Source organism: Tetrao urogallus (genome assembly GCF_951394365.1).
Source record: "Tetrao urogallus genome assembly, chromosome: 5".
Taxonomy (NCBI): Eukaryota; Metazoa; Chordata; class Aves; order Galliformes; family Phasianidae; genus Tetrao; species Tetrao urogallus.
In genome coordinates, this window is record NC_136818.1 from 11,515,003 (window position 1) to 11,529,407 (window position 14,405).

A 14,405-nucleotide genomic window follows, 5' to 3' on the forward strand; every position below is an offset into this window, starting at 1 on the left:
GGGTATGCCTGCCATTAGCATCACCTTTGAATTCAGACAATATCTTTCACAGAAGCTTTTATCCTGATTTTCCCATCTCAAGCTCAAATCGGTTTGAACCCCAGGGCACCCCTCCTCTGTGAGACCCACATTTCCCCTTGGGTTGGAAGTAAGCCAAGCCCCGCTTTGACTCTGTGGGTCATGGTACTGCAGGGGGACTGCCCTGGGGCTGGGGGGCTCCTAATAGGAAATGCACTCAAAGAAGCCACATCTGTAGCTTCAGCCTGTCCTAAGTCACCTTCAGCACACTACTATATGGCCCAACAGTTTAAAGAACACAAAGGCACAAAAGGCATACGCGTGGGTCCAGTGCCACTGACTGAAGGGACTGCTACAGTCACAGTGGGGAGCACTTGCCAAGCAGCCACTCACCCCCTCACACACTGCCACGTATTCTCCTCCTTTCTGTCTCTCTTCATAGCAGTATCCAAGTCTTGGTTCCCCTTGGCTAGCCCCTTCAGGAGCAGCCGCATGTGCTCCCTAATCCTGTGCAGTTCCAAGGTTAGGCTGAAACAGACCAGCACATAACAACAGCCTAGCTTAAATGCATGCACAGAAACAGTGAGCAGCTCTATTCTGAATGAGTCCTTAATCTACTGAGGTACTTGGGGTAGTGTAGTTAATTACTTTAAAACTCAATCTTGTACCCTGAGCCTGGGTGTGACTCCACAAATTCACTTTTGAGTCCTGTAATGGAATAGAAGTATTTCCAGTCCTCATTAAAAACACCGCAAAACCACAGCAGCAGAGCTGTGTTCCTCATAATGATTTGTTTCACCGATAGATCAAACGGTCTGTTGACAATGGTTGACTGCAACCGACAACCTCTTCTAATAAGATAAAGAAGTTGTACATTTTATTGATTATAAAGCAAATTGGGTTTTGGTCCCTTTAAATTTTTTATTGGCTACAAAATGGAGGACTTATGCCTTTGAAATTGTAGCTTGCCATGACATTACAATGAATTATAATCCTAACCTATTCATGCTTCCTCAAAGGCCTAACCCATTTGCCTGCTTCACAAGCATGTTGTAAAATGCCCCACATTTACATATATATTTTTGGGAGCTTTTTATTTGAGAGCTGCTGCAGACTTGAGAAAGGAAAAGGGGTTGAATGGGCAAGAATTCTTGAGATCCTGGAATTTTAAGAGACCTGCTATATTTCAACACCAGCTAGGAGCTCGAGGCAGACATTTTTGGATAAGGCTCTTAGTTTTTTGTTACACAAGAGGTGAAGTTTTTAATCCCTTCTGGCTCTGAAGATCTATGTTCCTGCACATCTTGGGAAATGGAGCTCACAGTGCCAAAATAAATCTACTACTTTCCAGATCAATATTTAGGGTCAGACCTTACAGAAGCATGGGGCACATCAAGGAGCACTTTAAATGCCAGACACCAAAATCAGGACCCCAAAATCTCCTCAGCATCTTTTCCAGCTATCTCCCCACCTGATCCAAGGCCATATAGTGCCTCCAGCTCTGCTAAAGCCTCTGCATAGAGCAGAGGCTTTACACTGAGCCTGCTGTGATGCAGCGCCTGAGTGATGTTCAAGTCCTCTGCAATGTAGTTCAGAGGGGAAGGCCAGCAAGTAGTTATGGCCACTATGTCAAACTGTCTCAAAAACACCACTGTATCAGCTTTACTCTTCTAAAATAGCTAGGGAGGGGAAGACAGGAGAAGAAAGCAGCTGCTTTCCTATCACTGGTATTTTGCAACTGAGAACATAGAGAACCTGACTATGGCTGTAGAGATGTGCAGCTAAGACAGTGGAGGAGAGAAGTCTCAGCTTTTCATCTTTCATCATTTCTATTCTCTTGCTCTTTTTGCTCATCCCTAGTGGCAGAGCAATATAAATGCAAGCAACAACAATAAAACAACATAACAGCAAAAAACAAGCAAGAGAGAAAAACAGCCCTTGCTCCATTATCAAGCAACTGGATGTAAGTCACATTTCAGAAACACTAGATCATACAACGGTGATTGCCTTCCTGCAGTCACCCCTGTGCTAAGAGGACGGATGATCCTCCCTTTTAAAACTTGTTTTAAAACTTGTAATGGAAAACTGATACAGAATGCCAGATACCATATCACCCTGAAAAGCACCACTCTGCACTGAGCATTATATCCAAATTACCCTTTCCAAGTCTTCAGCTTCATTCTCATCCAGTCAGGGCAAAAGCAAGCACATACACATTTAAAGTCCACAGTAGATAACAAAGGAAATAACTAAAACAACTCAGTTTTCAGCTGCTTTAGGGCAGGCAGTTAGAAGCAGTGGCCTGCATTGTGGCATGGCATCAGGCAGCAATAGCTGCAGCCTGCAGCATCCTGGGCCTGCAGCATCCTGGGCCTGCTGCCTCCTGGTACTGCTCTCAGCTGGTGCTGGCTGTGGCATGCACCCTCTCTGTCAGTGTGGTGTCAGTGGTATGGAAACTGAAACTTAAATACTGCTCTTCAAAGTGGGAACTGCTTAGTTGCAGCATTTCCAAGAGCAATGATCAGCTGGCTAAACCCACAGTCCAGCATTTATTTACATTATTTTATTCTAAAATTAGCAGCTAAAGTGGGTTACTAACTCCTGAATGTCAGGGCATTGATTTCAATGCCTGTGCTTGAGCCTAGGTGGCTGCAGTTTGAAAATCTGCACCTAAGCATGTGGGTTATTGGCAGGTGATAGTCGTTCCCTCACAGAAGATCAGCTCAAAGCAGCAGTCCTTGCTGTCTCTGTCCTACAGGGACTAGAATCCCTTCAGTTTCCTGTTTGTCAATTGAGAGCTTTGCCGGTGCTCAAGTCAGTCAAGGGGGAAACAAAATGAAAAAAAAAAACCAACAATAATCAGAGTTTTGTAGAAATATTGCATTCTTTCCTAGAGTGGAGGCAAAACAAATAGAAGCTTAAAACAAGCAGTCTCTGCCAGCACATCTTTTCCCCTTTTACAGCATGAGCTACAATGCCCTTCAGCCAGTAGAAGGCAGAGAAAGGTCTGCCAGGAAAAAGAGTTAGTTGAAAGAGTTTACTTTAAACTTTTGTATACTCTGACACATGCACACAAGACAGCCCCTTTCTTCTTCTTCAGTGCTTGATAGAAAGAAAATGGATTTCTCTCTATTGATTGGTATGCAGCTGGCAAAAGTAAAGACAAGTTTCCTCATGGTCATGCCTCTATGATCAACCATGATCTGGAAGAATATAATAAGAGATAAAGCAGGACTGTCTTGCTCACGCAGGACATCCAGAGCAGTGGGGAAAAAAAAACAACTATCAGCATGTCTGGTTATTCCACTCATATAAACAAGCTCAACATACCGAAGCAAAACAACAATATTTTATTTTAATAAATCTGCTCAATTAGTATTTTTTATCCTAAATATCTGTCCCTTTTGTAATGAAGACAAAGTTGCATTCTATATTCATTCACAATCCTGTAAATCTGAGTAACAGTAAATCTTATGGAAGAGAGCTTAAAAAGCTCTGTATTTGGTTAAGACAGTAATTCTGCCTAAAAAGTGAAGTGGTCTCAAAACAGCAACCATCATCTTTTGTGAAAAATGTTTCCATTTCCAAGCAGTTCTAATGTCTCCATTCAAAATGGACTCCTTGATAGGAAGTTAATGAAAGCATGTCATGTGGAATACCTGGACCACTTTGTAAAGCATGGAAAGAACAATAGGATTGTGTCCTGAAGATTTTATAACAGGCAAAACAAGTACTAAAAAAAAGAGAAAGGAAAACAAAAATGATCTCTAGCAGTGCAGAGCAGGACAAAGCTGAGCAGCAGTCGGATTAGTGAATTTGTTTTTAAAGCACCTCCCTTTTCTTCACTTCCACCCTTGCTGCCTGCCCCACTACCCTGACCTCGTTCCTTTTCCAGTTTCAGAAGAGTCGTCCCTCCTCCTTTCCCTCCCGACCTGCATTCCTCAGTGATGGCTGGAATGCACGATAAAGACATCAGTAAACCCAGCCAGCTTGCCTAAGATCGGGAGATAAGGAGGGTGATGTTAGCAAATTAACTGATTGGTATAAAACAAAAGAGGGAAAAAAAGTTGTCAGGAAACGGGGAACTTTTGAACTCATTTAAACAAAGAAGTGGTAGAGGAGCGGGCGTGTCTGTCGCAAGTGCCTACTTCGCAGGAGCCAAGCCAGAGCGCTGCGACAGCTAGATGCAGGGAGCAGAGCTGTCCGAGGAGCAGGAGTCGCTCCGTTCAGATGGAGCACACAATGGGACTCTGGTCTGCCACTTCCACCCCTGTACTTAGTAGCCGCAGCTTGCTCCAGCCTGCTAAGGGACAATGCAACCTCTTTGTGCGCTGCCTTTGTGATTACACTTTGAAGGGCCCTGGGCTTGTGGAGAAGCTGTGTTATACTGAAAATAATTGCAGTAGGACTTTCAGGTATGTACAGGTTCTTTTATTCAGTAAGAGTAGCTGGCATTCCTTGTTTTCCATCAGCACTGAGAGGGTTAATGCCTTCCTCCTGGGCTGGCCTCCAGAGAATTTGCTCTCTGCGGCTCCAGATGTCTTTCAGAAATCTCCAAAGTTTTGCTGCCCTCATTAGTGACAGATGTGGGAGTTACAATTTGAAATTTAGGTTTACTAAAGTAAAGCATTGTGAAATCTCAGGAATCCGCTGAAGTACTCTTAAAGGCATAAGTGGTACAGATCACAGACAACATGCTTTCATGTAATGCTGAACAAGAGGCTTTATTACCAACATCATTTTTTTTTTTATCCCTCTCCACTTTATCTCAGCCTTCCTGTGCAGTCTTCTCTGGGACCTCCTGGTTGCTTTGTGCTGTTTGGCAACAGCAGTGGCCAGGTTCTCTCAGCCCAGTGGGCATGTTGGTAGCCCTCTAGGCAGGGCTCTCCACCAGGACCAAGTCCTGCTCATCTTCCCAGAGCACAGCACCAGCCTCGTACCTCAAGGGGTGTGTGCTTCTGTGCACAGCTGGGGCCACACACTAATTCTATGTTGCTATCAGCCTTTTCCTTTTTTTTTCCCCTCAGCAAACAGCTGAAGTAACTTGAATCTGGCTCAATCACTGCTTTTATCACAACAGCAGGCAGATTTTTCTACCTCCATGCACTGTTTGGGACTGCCTTCCATTCTTCCTGCTGGGGAGACCCAAGCACAGGCATTTCTTGGAGAGGATGTTTGCTTTGACAAACAGCCACTAATATTCATCTGCAGAACCTGACAAATAAGACCTCCAAGGTCAGCATGTATTGGCATTATACAAGCCCTAAAGAAGATGCTATTGCTTCATTGTCATTACATAAGGTCCTTCACCAGTACGTCTTGTACATAGAAGAGACACAGCAAAATCGTCACTTGCAACATCCTCCATCAGTACTGCTGATCTGGGGGAAGAACTGGTGGAAGAGGTCTAAAATAGCCATGAAATAACCATGCAACATGTAAGCATTTCCAATAGGGCTGTAGGCAGTACATAGTTGAGAGAATCCTTTGGTCCTTCAAGTAGCTGGAATGACATTGACCACAAGAAAGGACAGATCAAAAAAAAAAAAAAAAAAAAAAAAAAAAAAAAAAAAAAAAAAAAAGGCTTTATACTACTCTACTTTTGTAGACTATGCATAAGCACAAAGTGTACCTCCTGCTCATCCTTCTCAGTGCAGATAACATGCAGAAAAGGATGTATCTGAGATGTATGTACCCAGTACATACAGTTTCTGTCACACCCAGAAGGAAACTTTGGACAGCCTAATCTAGTGGTTGGCAACCCTGCCCACAGCAGGGGTGTTGAAACGATGATCTTTGAGGCCCTTTTCAACCAAGGCCATTCTATAATTCATTTGTGGCTTACAGTTTATGTATCTCTACATATATATATATATATAATTTTTTTTAAGAAAGTCATACTTATCAAAGAAAAAAAAAACAGGTAAGATCATTCAAAACATGTGATAGTGTATATAAATCTCAGTGGCTTCCATGGTTTCATGGAAGCTGAGCAGAACCACAGGATCTTTCCCTCTTGCTCTATTATTGTAAACTTTTTCCTGATGGTTCTTCAGGATAGTGCTGTCCAATTCACTAACCCATAATATTTGTAACCTAGAAGTATTGCATACAAATCATTCATTAAAAAGGTAGTGAGTAGAACATCTTGAGAGTTGCTTTAAGATTCAGTTGATGCCTTTTCAATTTTGTTTAGCTTGAGGGGATACATCCTTGGAAGCTGTTACCATTTGATGTTTCTCTCATTTTCCCAATAATCCATAAATATGGGTTGTTGTTTTTTTTCTTCCTTTTCTCCTTTTTAAAATGACACTGCCTCCTTTTCCCCTGTACTATTCACTTTTTATCAGGCTCAGTTTTTCAGACAGAGAAGTATTTGGTTCTCTGGTTGATCACTCTTCTACCACCCATTTTGTTCACGAATCTATTCTCCCCTCCCAATCTTTGAAAACTTCCCACGTGTGAGTTAGCAGACAGTCAAGCCTTTGTTTTACCACCCATCAAGCACTGCCATTTGCAGCACTAAGATCAATTCCCCACTGCAAAGTCAAATCCTGAACTCACTCCATCCTCTGCAGGCCAGACTTGGGGCTGGAAAACAACTGTATATGAACTGGGCAAACCAAGGAGGGGAGGGTCTGTGAAAGGTATGTATGTTCTCATTGGTACTTGCCCCATCCATTCAGAGAAGCTCTGTATGCACCACTGCTTCTGATAAGGAGGAGTTGAACTTTGAAGTCTTTAGAAGTTATATTATAGGCATTAAGTGGAGATCATAAAAAAAACAAGCCAGAGATGAGAGTAAGAAGGAGGATTATCCCTCACTAGAACACAAGCTACAGTTTCAGTGAGGATATACTTTACTTTCCTCTGCTTCCATCAAGCCACCTGCTGAAGAGGTGCTCAAGCTGCCTCTCCCTTGGCTGGCATCTATTCCAAATGGGTTACAGCTGCTATTAATTTAGTTTTGGGCCTAACCCCTTGGTGACAGAAGCCATGACTTGTTCACAGGAGTTCGATGAGCTGGAAATTCGTGCATGGTGTTTCTGCACCTTTCTTATCCAGCAAGGAACGTATTTTCAGTTTTAGAAGTGATCTGGTCTTTTATTGCTAGCATGAATGAGATGATAATAACATGGGGAAAGTGGGCATTTGCAAACAGAGAGAACAGCTCCCATATATATGACGGAAAATAAAGATGAAATCAGCAATAACTCATTAGTGGCAAGAAAACCATCCTTAAATTCACCTTAAAAAGAAAAGCAAAAATAAACAAAACCCACAACATAACTGAATGAAAAACAGCTAAATGAATTTCACTATTGATAATGAGCAGGGAGCACAGTGCTTGGGATCATGAGTTTATGCAAATCTGTTATTACTGCAAATTGGCATCCTAAGACCCTGATCATGCAACACTTGCACATATGCTTAGCTTTATGCACATGAGCGGTCTCATTAACGCCAAAGACTTAGTCGTGCATAAAACCAAGCAAATGCATGAGTGTTTGTGAGACTGGGATTTAAGCACAAGGGATAGAAAACAAATTTACTGTATCATCAACAATTATTTCTGAAACCCATCAGAAGCCAAGGTGGTGCCAGAAGTCTGCTTATTGCAGAAACATTCAAAGAGGAAAGGGATTTTGAAGACTGCTGCCTCTTACTCAATCCATTAGTCTCAATAATAATGGGCCTAACACAGGAGGAATATATCCCTACCCTGACTAAAATATAACTGATTTATGGATATTAGCAACCAAGTATTTCCCACAAAATTTTACAATATAAACAGAATTGCCTCTTAAAATCAGCAACAAGAAAAAGCTTTTGCGTAACAGTTCTAACTTACTTAGCTACTATAAAGAAGAACTGGTTGTAATCATCTTGGATTTGACTAAATTATTCAGCAGTGTCTCGCAAAACTCTTCCAAAATTAATTTAAATGGTGTTAGGTTTACATGGATTCAGAGCTGACTACAGCATTTATACAAATAGCTATGATAAATACAAAGGCTTACACGGGAGGGATGTGCCTGTTGCACTGCAGTGAAGACTGATGGCTAATCTTAGAGCTGGTTTTAATTAGAACATCCAGCAATGCTTCAGAAAACAGAAAAACTCCGCTATGTTATGAAACCGGATGAAAATATGCTATTTCCTTGGGAATCCAAAAGAGTAAACACGATAAAATTTGAGTACTTACCAGCAAGATGAGAAAAAACAGAGAGCTGTAAAACAACTTCTACACAAGCACAGCTTCTGCCAAATTTAAAGGGATAGCTCAGGAGAAGGATTTCCTGGAAAAGGACAGACCTACGTTGTGAAGCTGTAAAACTAAGGCCTCAGGAAAAACAAAATAGGGTCTTATTATCATAAATATAATTTGTCAATAATCATATTTAAGTGTCATAATTTCTGTGCCTTTTTTTTTTTTTTTTTTAACTTCTCGCTTGGCTTCAGATTGCAAAATATTAATACATTCTCAGCAGTTGATTTTACCGCTACTTTCTGTTTATTTCTTTTTCTTCCCCTTCAGTTTCTGGTCTTTTTTTTTTCTCACCTAGTAAAATTGCTGCTGTCAATTGTGCTGCATAACAGTAAAGCTGACAGAATTATGGTGCTCACAGTCATATCTCGAGGCTTGTTTTGAAGCAGCAGTTCCAGGATCTCCAGGTACCACGTGTGGCCATGTATATGACTCCTGGCAAAGCCTGGATGCTCGAGGGCTCTTGGTTCTCCGTATGGTTTTGTTCAATGGGTTGTCATGGAGATTCAGAGTCTGAAAAAGGCGCCACAGTCTTTCACTCTGCTGCAGTCTGTATGATCGGGCTGCTCACAGCATTGGCTATGAGGGCTGGGCTGGCAGGGAGCCAGGCAACTTGCGAAAATACTTTCACACATTTGCACTCGGTGTTTTGGTTGTGGTTAGATGGAGTATTGCTGTACTGATGGCTAGCTATTTCCAAGTCTGCATCAGTCTTACAGGCTTAATTTTATATAAAAATAGCTTTGGGGGTTGACTTCGGTGAGGTAATATCTTCATTTTCGTAATTTCACAGCACAGTAATGCTGTGTGTCCTGAATGCATGAGAACAGAGAGAAAAGAGTAACACAGAAGGATGCTGTCTCGAGGCCCTTCCCCTCCTCCTGTTTTACCAAAGGAAAACATTTTTTAACTTTCTTCATGGGTTAAGTTTCAGTTTTTAATCTTATCTATGAAGTTCTCAAAGAAGAACACTGGACTTTTGTGACTAACAGACACCTGCCAAGAGTGTGGTTCTGAGCTGGTCTGTAAAGGAATATCATGACAAAGATGTAAAAGGTAGTACTATTGGTGTGAAGAGATGCATCTGCTGGAACCTGCCCTGCAAATGTTTGCTCCGTCTGCATAATGGCACCATGTGCGACATTCCTTTTAATGTCTAATTGAAAAGATGCACAAGCATACAAATTTCTGAATTCAAAGCATCACCATGTCCTAAGGACTGTGAAAACTGATGAGCAGAGGAAAGTCTGAAGCCACTTTGGGCAGTCAGTGCCTACCTACTTCATCCCAGCAGGTAAAGATCAGCTGGCTAACTCTAAAAAGTTGCCTTTTCCTTAAAATACATGTCCTATTGTTTGAAGAAACAATTATTTCAGAATAAACCAGTCATTTTTAATTCTGACCTTATTTATTATATTTTGAAGCACATTATGAAATGCAACACTGAACACAAATTTCTCTTTGATTGGTTTAATGAGAACAATTTCTCTCTTCAGCAAGCACTTGCTTTCAGAGTGAAACCTTAACATTTTACTTTTATCTGTCTTGTCAATCACTGTTTTGAGTCTTTTTTTCCTGCTGGCCCCACCTGGAGATGTCATATTCCCTTCAAAAGAATGCAGTCTGAAAAGATGCTGAATACATCAAACCAGTCAACTAGTTACCAGTTGATCTGACAAATAGGTCACATTTATTTTTGGGAAAGCAACTTGTTCAGCTGATGGATGACTTGAGCACAGGTTTCCTTACTTTGCCTGTAACTGATGCCCAACTGTTATTTTTTTCAGTTTGATACTTAATATCCTAAACTCATGAAATAATTCAGGCTGGAAAGGACCTCAGAAGGTCATCTCATCCCCTGTCCTGCTCAAAGCAGGGTCAGGTATGAGATCGGGCTGCTAGAGGCTTTATCCAGTCCTAAAAACTCCAAAGATTTTAACACAGCTGCGAAACTTCTCTGGAAAACCGTTTGCAATCCTCAATTAGCTTCATGCTGAAAAAGATTTTTCTGCTGTCATGCTGAAATCTTTGTTTTTTTTTTCAGTTTATGTCCGTTACCTCTTCTCCCTTTCTGCTGGGCTGGGGTTTATGTTAGCAAGGGCAGTGACAAATAAACCCTTTTATTTCTCATCAGTATATCTGCATGCTTTAGGGAGGACAATGACAATATCCTTCAGGCTTGAAGGTGATGAATCTAAACAAAGTTTATCTGCTCTTATGTACTGTATTAAAACATAAATCTCATCGTTGCATGTAAGGAAAACCCAGTTTCAATGACGATCTGACCCAGATACTGGAGTGCATGGTTTTCCTATAAAAGATGTTATTTCATTAAAAAGACTATTGTAACCTAAACACTTCATGACATATTTTCTTTCCAAGGAAAATTTTTCAATTGCACTAAGCATGCTGAAGTCATTATGTTAGAGATACTACTCTGCCCAGCCAGTCTTAGTATAGGTTATACTTCTGCAAGAGATTAAAAAATGATGCATTAATAGATATCCTTCTAAAAAGACTCTGCTGAGTAATATTTGCATTTTTGCAAACCTGGGGGAACATACAGAGCAGCAAAGGAAATACAGCAAATAATTCAGGGCAAATAATATATAACCATGAGAACTTTTCCACTGTATTTATTTAAATGAAGGGAAATATGTTAAAATGTGAAAGCTAAGCATTTCAGTTTATTCACATATTTTACATTCAAAGGACCATCTGAAATACTTTTTTTTTTTTTTTTTTTCCCAGAAAAAAAGAGATTCCTCTTGTGGTTTCCAAGATTTTGACAGAGACATGGAATATACATAATGAAGCACATCATTGCTGTACATACAATGAAAGCCTTGTGTATATGGAAAAAAGATAAAATCCAAACAAATCTGTCTGTTAGTAAAAAAAAGAAAAGAATTCCTTTAATATAAATAAAATTCAGAGTAGTACTTTATTTTAACAGACAAAACAACAGTGGGATTTATTAACAACTACATATTTACAGTGTCTGACTGGTAAAAATAAATGGCTTCTTCTGAGATCTTAGACACTTCCTTAGAAGGCAACGTGGAATGAGCCTCAGTGCTTCACATTAACTAGGTGCTAAAAGGATGAAATTAAAGCATACTTTAAAAATGTATATGAGTATGATAGCACAGCTGGAAATGCTGATGTAACACATCTATGCCCTGATGCAGCAAAGCTTGCACCACAGCAAGTTCTCTCTGATTTCAGCAGATCTGTGTATGCTCTAAAGGATAAACACAGGATAAATGTTCTAAATTCAGGAGCATTGGAGGAAGAGAAATGGTTGACTCAAGGGTGCTACAAATAGGGAAAACTGCTGTAATTACAATTTCATGGAAGCACATGATCTTGAATTTAAATCTGTACTCTTTTACATAGGTGAATTCTACCAGTCTATTTTTCAGTTGATCCTCCATTTGATCCTATGTGGTTTGGATTCCACATGTCCCTACCAAGTGACAAACTTCATAAAGTATTTCCTTCCCAATGCCTCCCAGATCATAGTGCCAGTTTAGCAGATCTCAGTCTTTTTGGCAATTAAATAAAACAAGAACCAGATCCTTTTCAAAGTATTCACAAAATAACCTTTCACTTACGAAATGGCTGTCCCATACTGATACCATTCTTGCATCAGATCTGACCTCAGTTCCTTCAGATCTAAACTACTGTTTGAAAGTTATAAAAATAAAGAATTGATTAATATACAGATATATATTTCAGAGCGATAAGAGAATAATATTAAACAAATTCCTTTTTAAATCTACTTTAAATTAAAAGAAGTGTTTTCAAAAGTCTGTGCTGAAGCAGATCTTTATCTATTGACTTTTTAATGGAACCCATTCACTGCAGATGGTCATACACAACTGAATGTAAGAAGCTCATTGCTACAGAAAGACAGCGAGTACGATTCCACTACCAAGTGATTAATAAAATCTGCTGTGCTAGCTGGTTCTTGATATTTCTCTTCCAAGAGCTGAAGATATTTCCAATATCAGAAACAAAACCTAAGTCATGAAAAGTCCTGAGCTCGTTTTAAAATTTTCTTATTTCCTCGGTCTTTGTTAATATATGTTCTGTGATAATCCAGTTTGTTTTGTATGCTGTTTGTATACAGCATAATATAAATGCTTTGCATGAATGCACACATACGTACAAAAGCAGTCAGTAAATCTCTTAAGAAATATGCCCACTCAGTCATTTCATGCTTGTACAATACCACTTTTTCCTGTAATATCCATAATGACATGATCTAGATTGCTCCCCTTTTCCACCAAGATGCTCACGCTGATTTTCCTTCTATTTATCTTAAGCAGCCGAAACAACAAGGAACATTTTTGAACAACCTATAATACTCTTCTTGAATCTGAAAGAAAAATATTGAATCCAAACATGAAATAGATAAATTTATATATATATTTTTATGTGTTTTTACTAATTGTGTATGAATCACTTCATTAGATATTTTAAGGTGGGGTGCTTGCAACTATAGGACAGGACACTGAAAAAAGCATAATCTCAAAACTGTTTGGGGACTGTGAATCCTGTTACTAACTGCAAAGAATGGAATTGAGCTTTACTGCATCCATTGCATTGCTTCATCTGGTTACTGGTGAGTTTTACAAGTTCATTTTTTGATCTTCTGTAAGTTTGTTTTTTTTTAAAGAGGAAGAAAATAGGAGCAGAGATGTTCTGTCTCCCCAGAAGGCAACAGCAGTATTTCCCCTCTTCCCTTCCCACTCCCAACAAGGGTTTCTTCCTGCTTTGAAAAACCGTCCACACTAGGACTTTGCTCCACTTCAAGTCTAGGCATTGTCCTGGGCACAGCTGAGGGCCCCTGTGGCTCCCCATAAGGACACTCACCTTTCTGGACAGCACACAAAGAAAGATGAAGATGAACATCCCCTGAAATGCATTGAAGATTGTAAACAGATAGGCTGTAATCACGGAGCCCTGGACGACGTGGAGGACCCCAAAAATCCAAGTAGCCCCAAGGAGGAACAGGAGAGCGAGAGCACCTCGAGCACAGGACCTAGGGAAATGTAGACAAACGCAAACATGTTGCATATCCCTTTGCTGCTTGGCATAGGGAATGCTACCTAGGCAATTTATTTTTTTTCTGTGAAGGCCTAAGAAGTGCAAATGCATGGGTTGCTCTTTAGGGTGTGCTGTAGCACCGTGACACAAATAAGCACACACAATCACTGCTGACTGCAAAAGAGTAAAACTGGAGGGCCTTAAAACACTGGCTTCTTTAATCTTCAGATATGTTTTCTCTGGTGTACTGCAGCACCATATGATTTGATTTAAATCTACTGTTAGTGTAATTCCCCAAGGAAAAACATATGTCTGTTATGAAGCATTCTCTCGCTTTTCCTCCTCCCCCTTATCCTCCTCAAAAAATAACCCAGAAAAATGTACAGTATGCTCTTAGGTCAGTACATGTGCATGACATCAAAGGGTTCTTAGGCTGCCTCTCAGGTTCACTGAAGAAGATGGTGCCAGTTGTAAACCTAGACTTTCCTGCTTTCATTCTTTCTCCTTTTAAAAATATATTTTTGTTTTTACAACACTTATACTCTCAAATATTTTCTGGGTCACTGTATTGATGCTTTAAAATTGCAGGAACTGATTGGCTATGATTTTTTTTTTTTTTTCCAACATACTGTAAAGCCCTGCTCACGGGCACAAGCAAATTGCAGCATGTTGTCTTGGAAATGAAACCACTGATTACTTTCTTATTCATTCTCAGCCTAGTCATTGCAGGACTTCCTTTGAACAACAGACATTTTTAGCACTGTTCCTCGGAAAATGAATAATTTTCAACTTCATTAAAACCAGCTCACCACATGAAGCTATGAAGGGTAAGGAATAAGAGAAAGTAATCAATCAAACAATTGCTAAATCCTAACTATAAATCTAGTGCAGTGCATTGAAACTGCAGGAGTGTTCCTAAGCAACACAAACAGTAAGTTGTTTTCAATGTTCCCTGTAGTACACTTCAGCTTTTCCTGCACAAACGGTTTTCAAGGTTCCTATAAATCAGTTTTAAAGAGAGTGAGTTGATGGAAAAATCATAACAGCATGCAAAGTAAAAATC

The 14,405-nt window shown here is 40.1% G+C and overlaps 1 protein-coding gene across 1 annotated transcript in view; it reads right to left on the reverse strand.

The window, feature by feature from the left end:
• Positions 1-12,608: 12,608 nt before the first annotated feature.
• Positions 12,609-14,405, reverse strand: part of ADGRL4 (adhesion G protein-coupled receptor L4) — a gene marked incomplete at its 3' end in the record, with an annotated part of 73,137 nt that continues 71,340 nt past the window's right edge. Inside the window, exons 16-17 of the mRNA XM_079535813.1 lie at positions 13,169-13,337; positions 12,609-12,671 (exon numbers count right to left, since the gene is read on the reverse strand). Of these exons, the coding sequence (XP_079391939.1) occupies positions 12,609-12,671; positions 13,169-13,337 (232 nt within the window). The remainder of the gene's footprint in view (positions 12,672-13,168; positions 13,338-14,405) is intronic.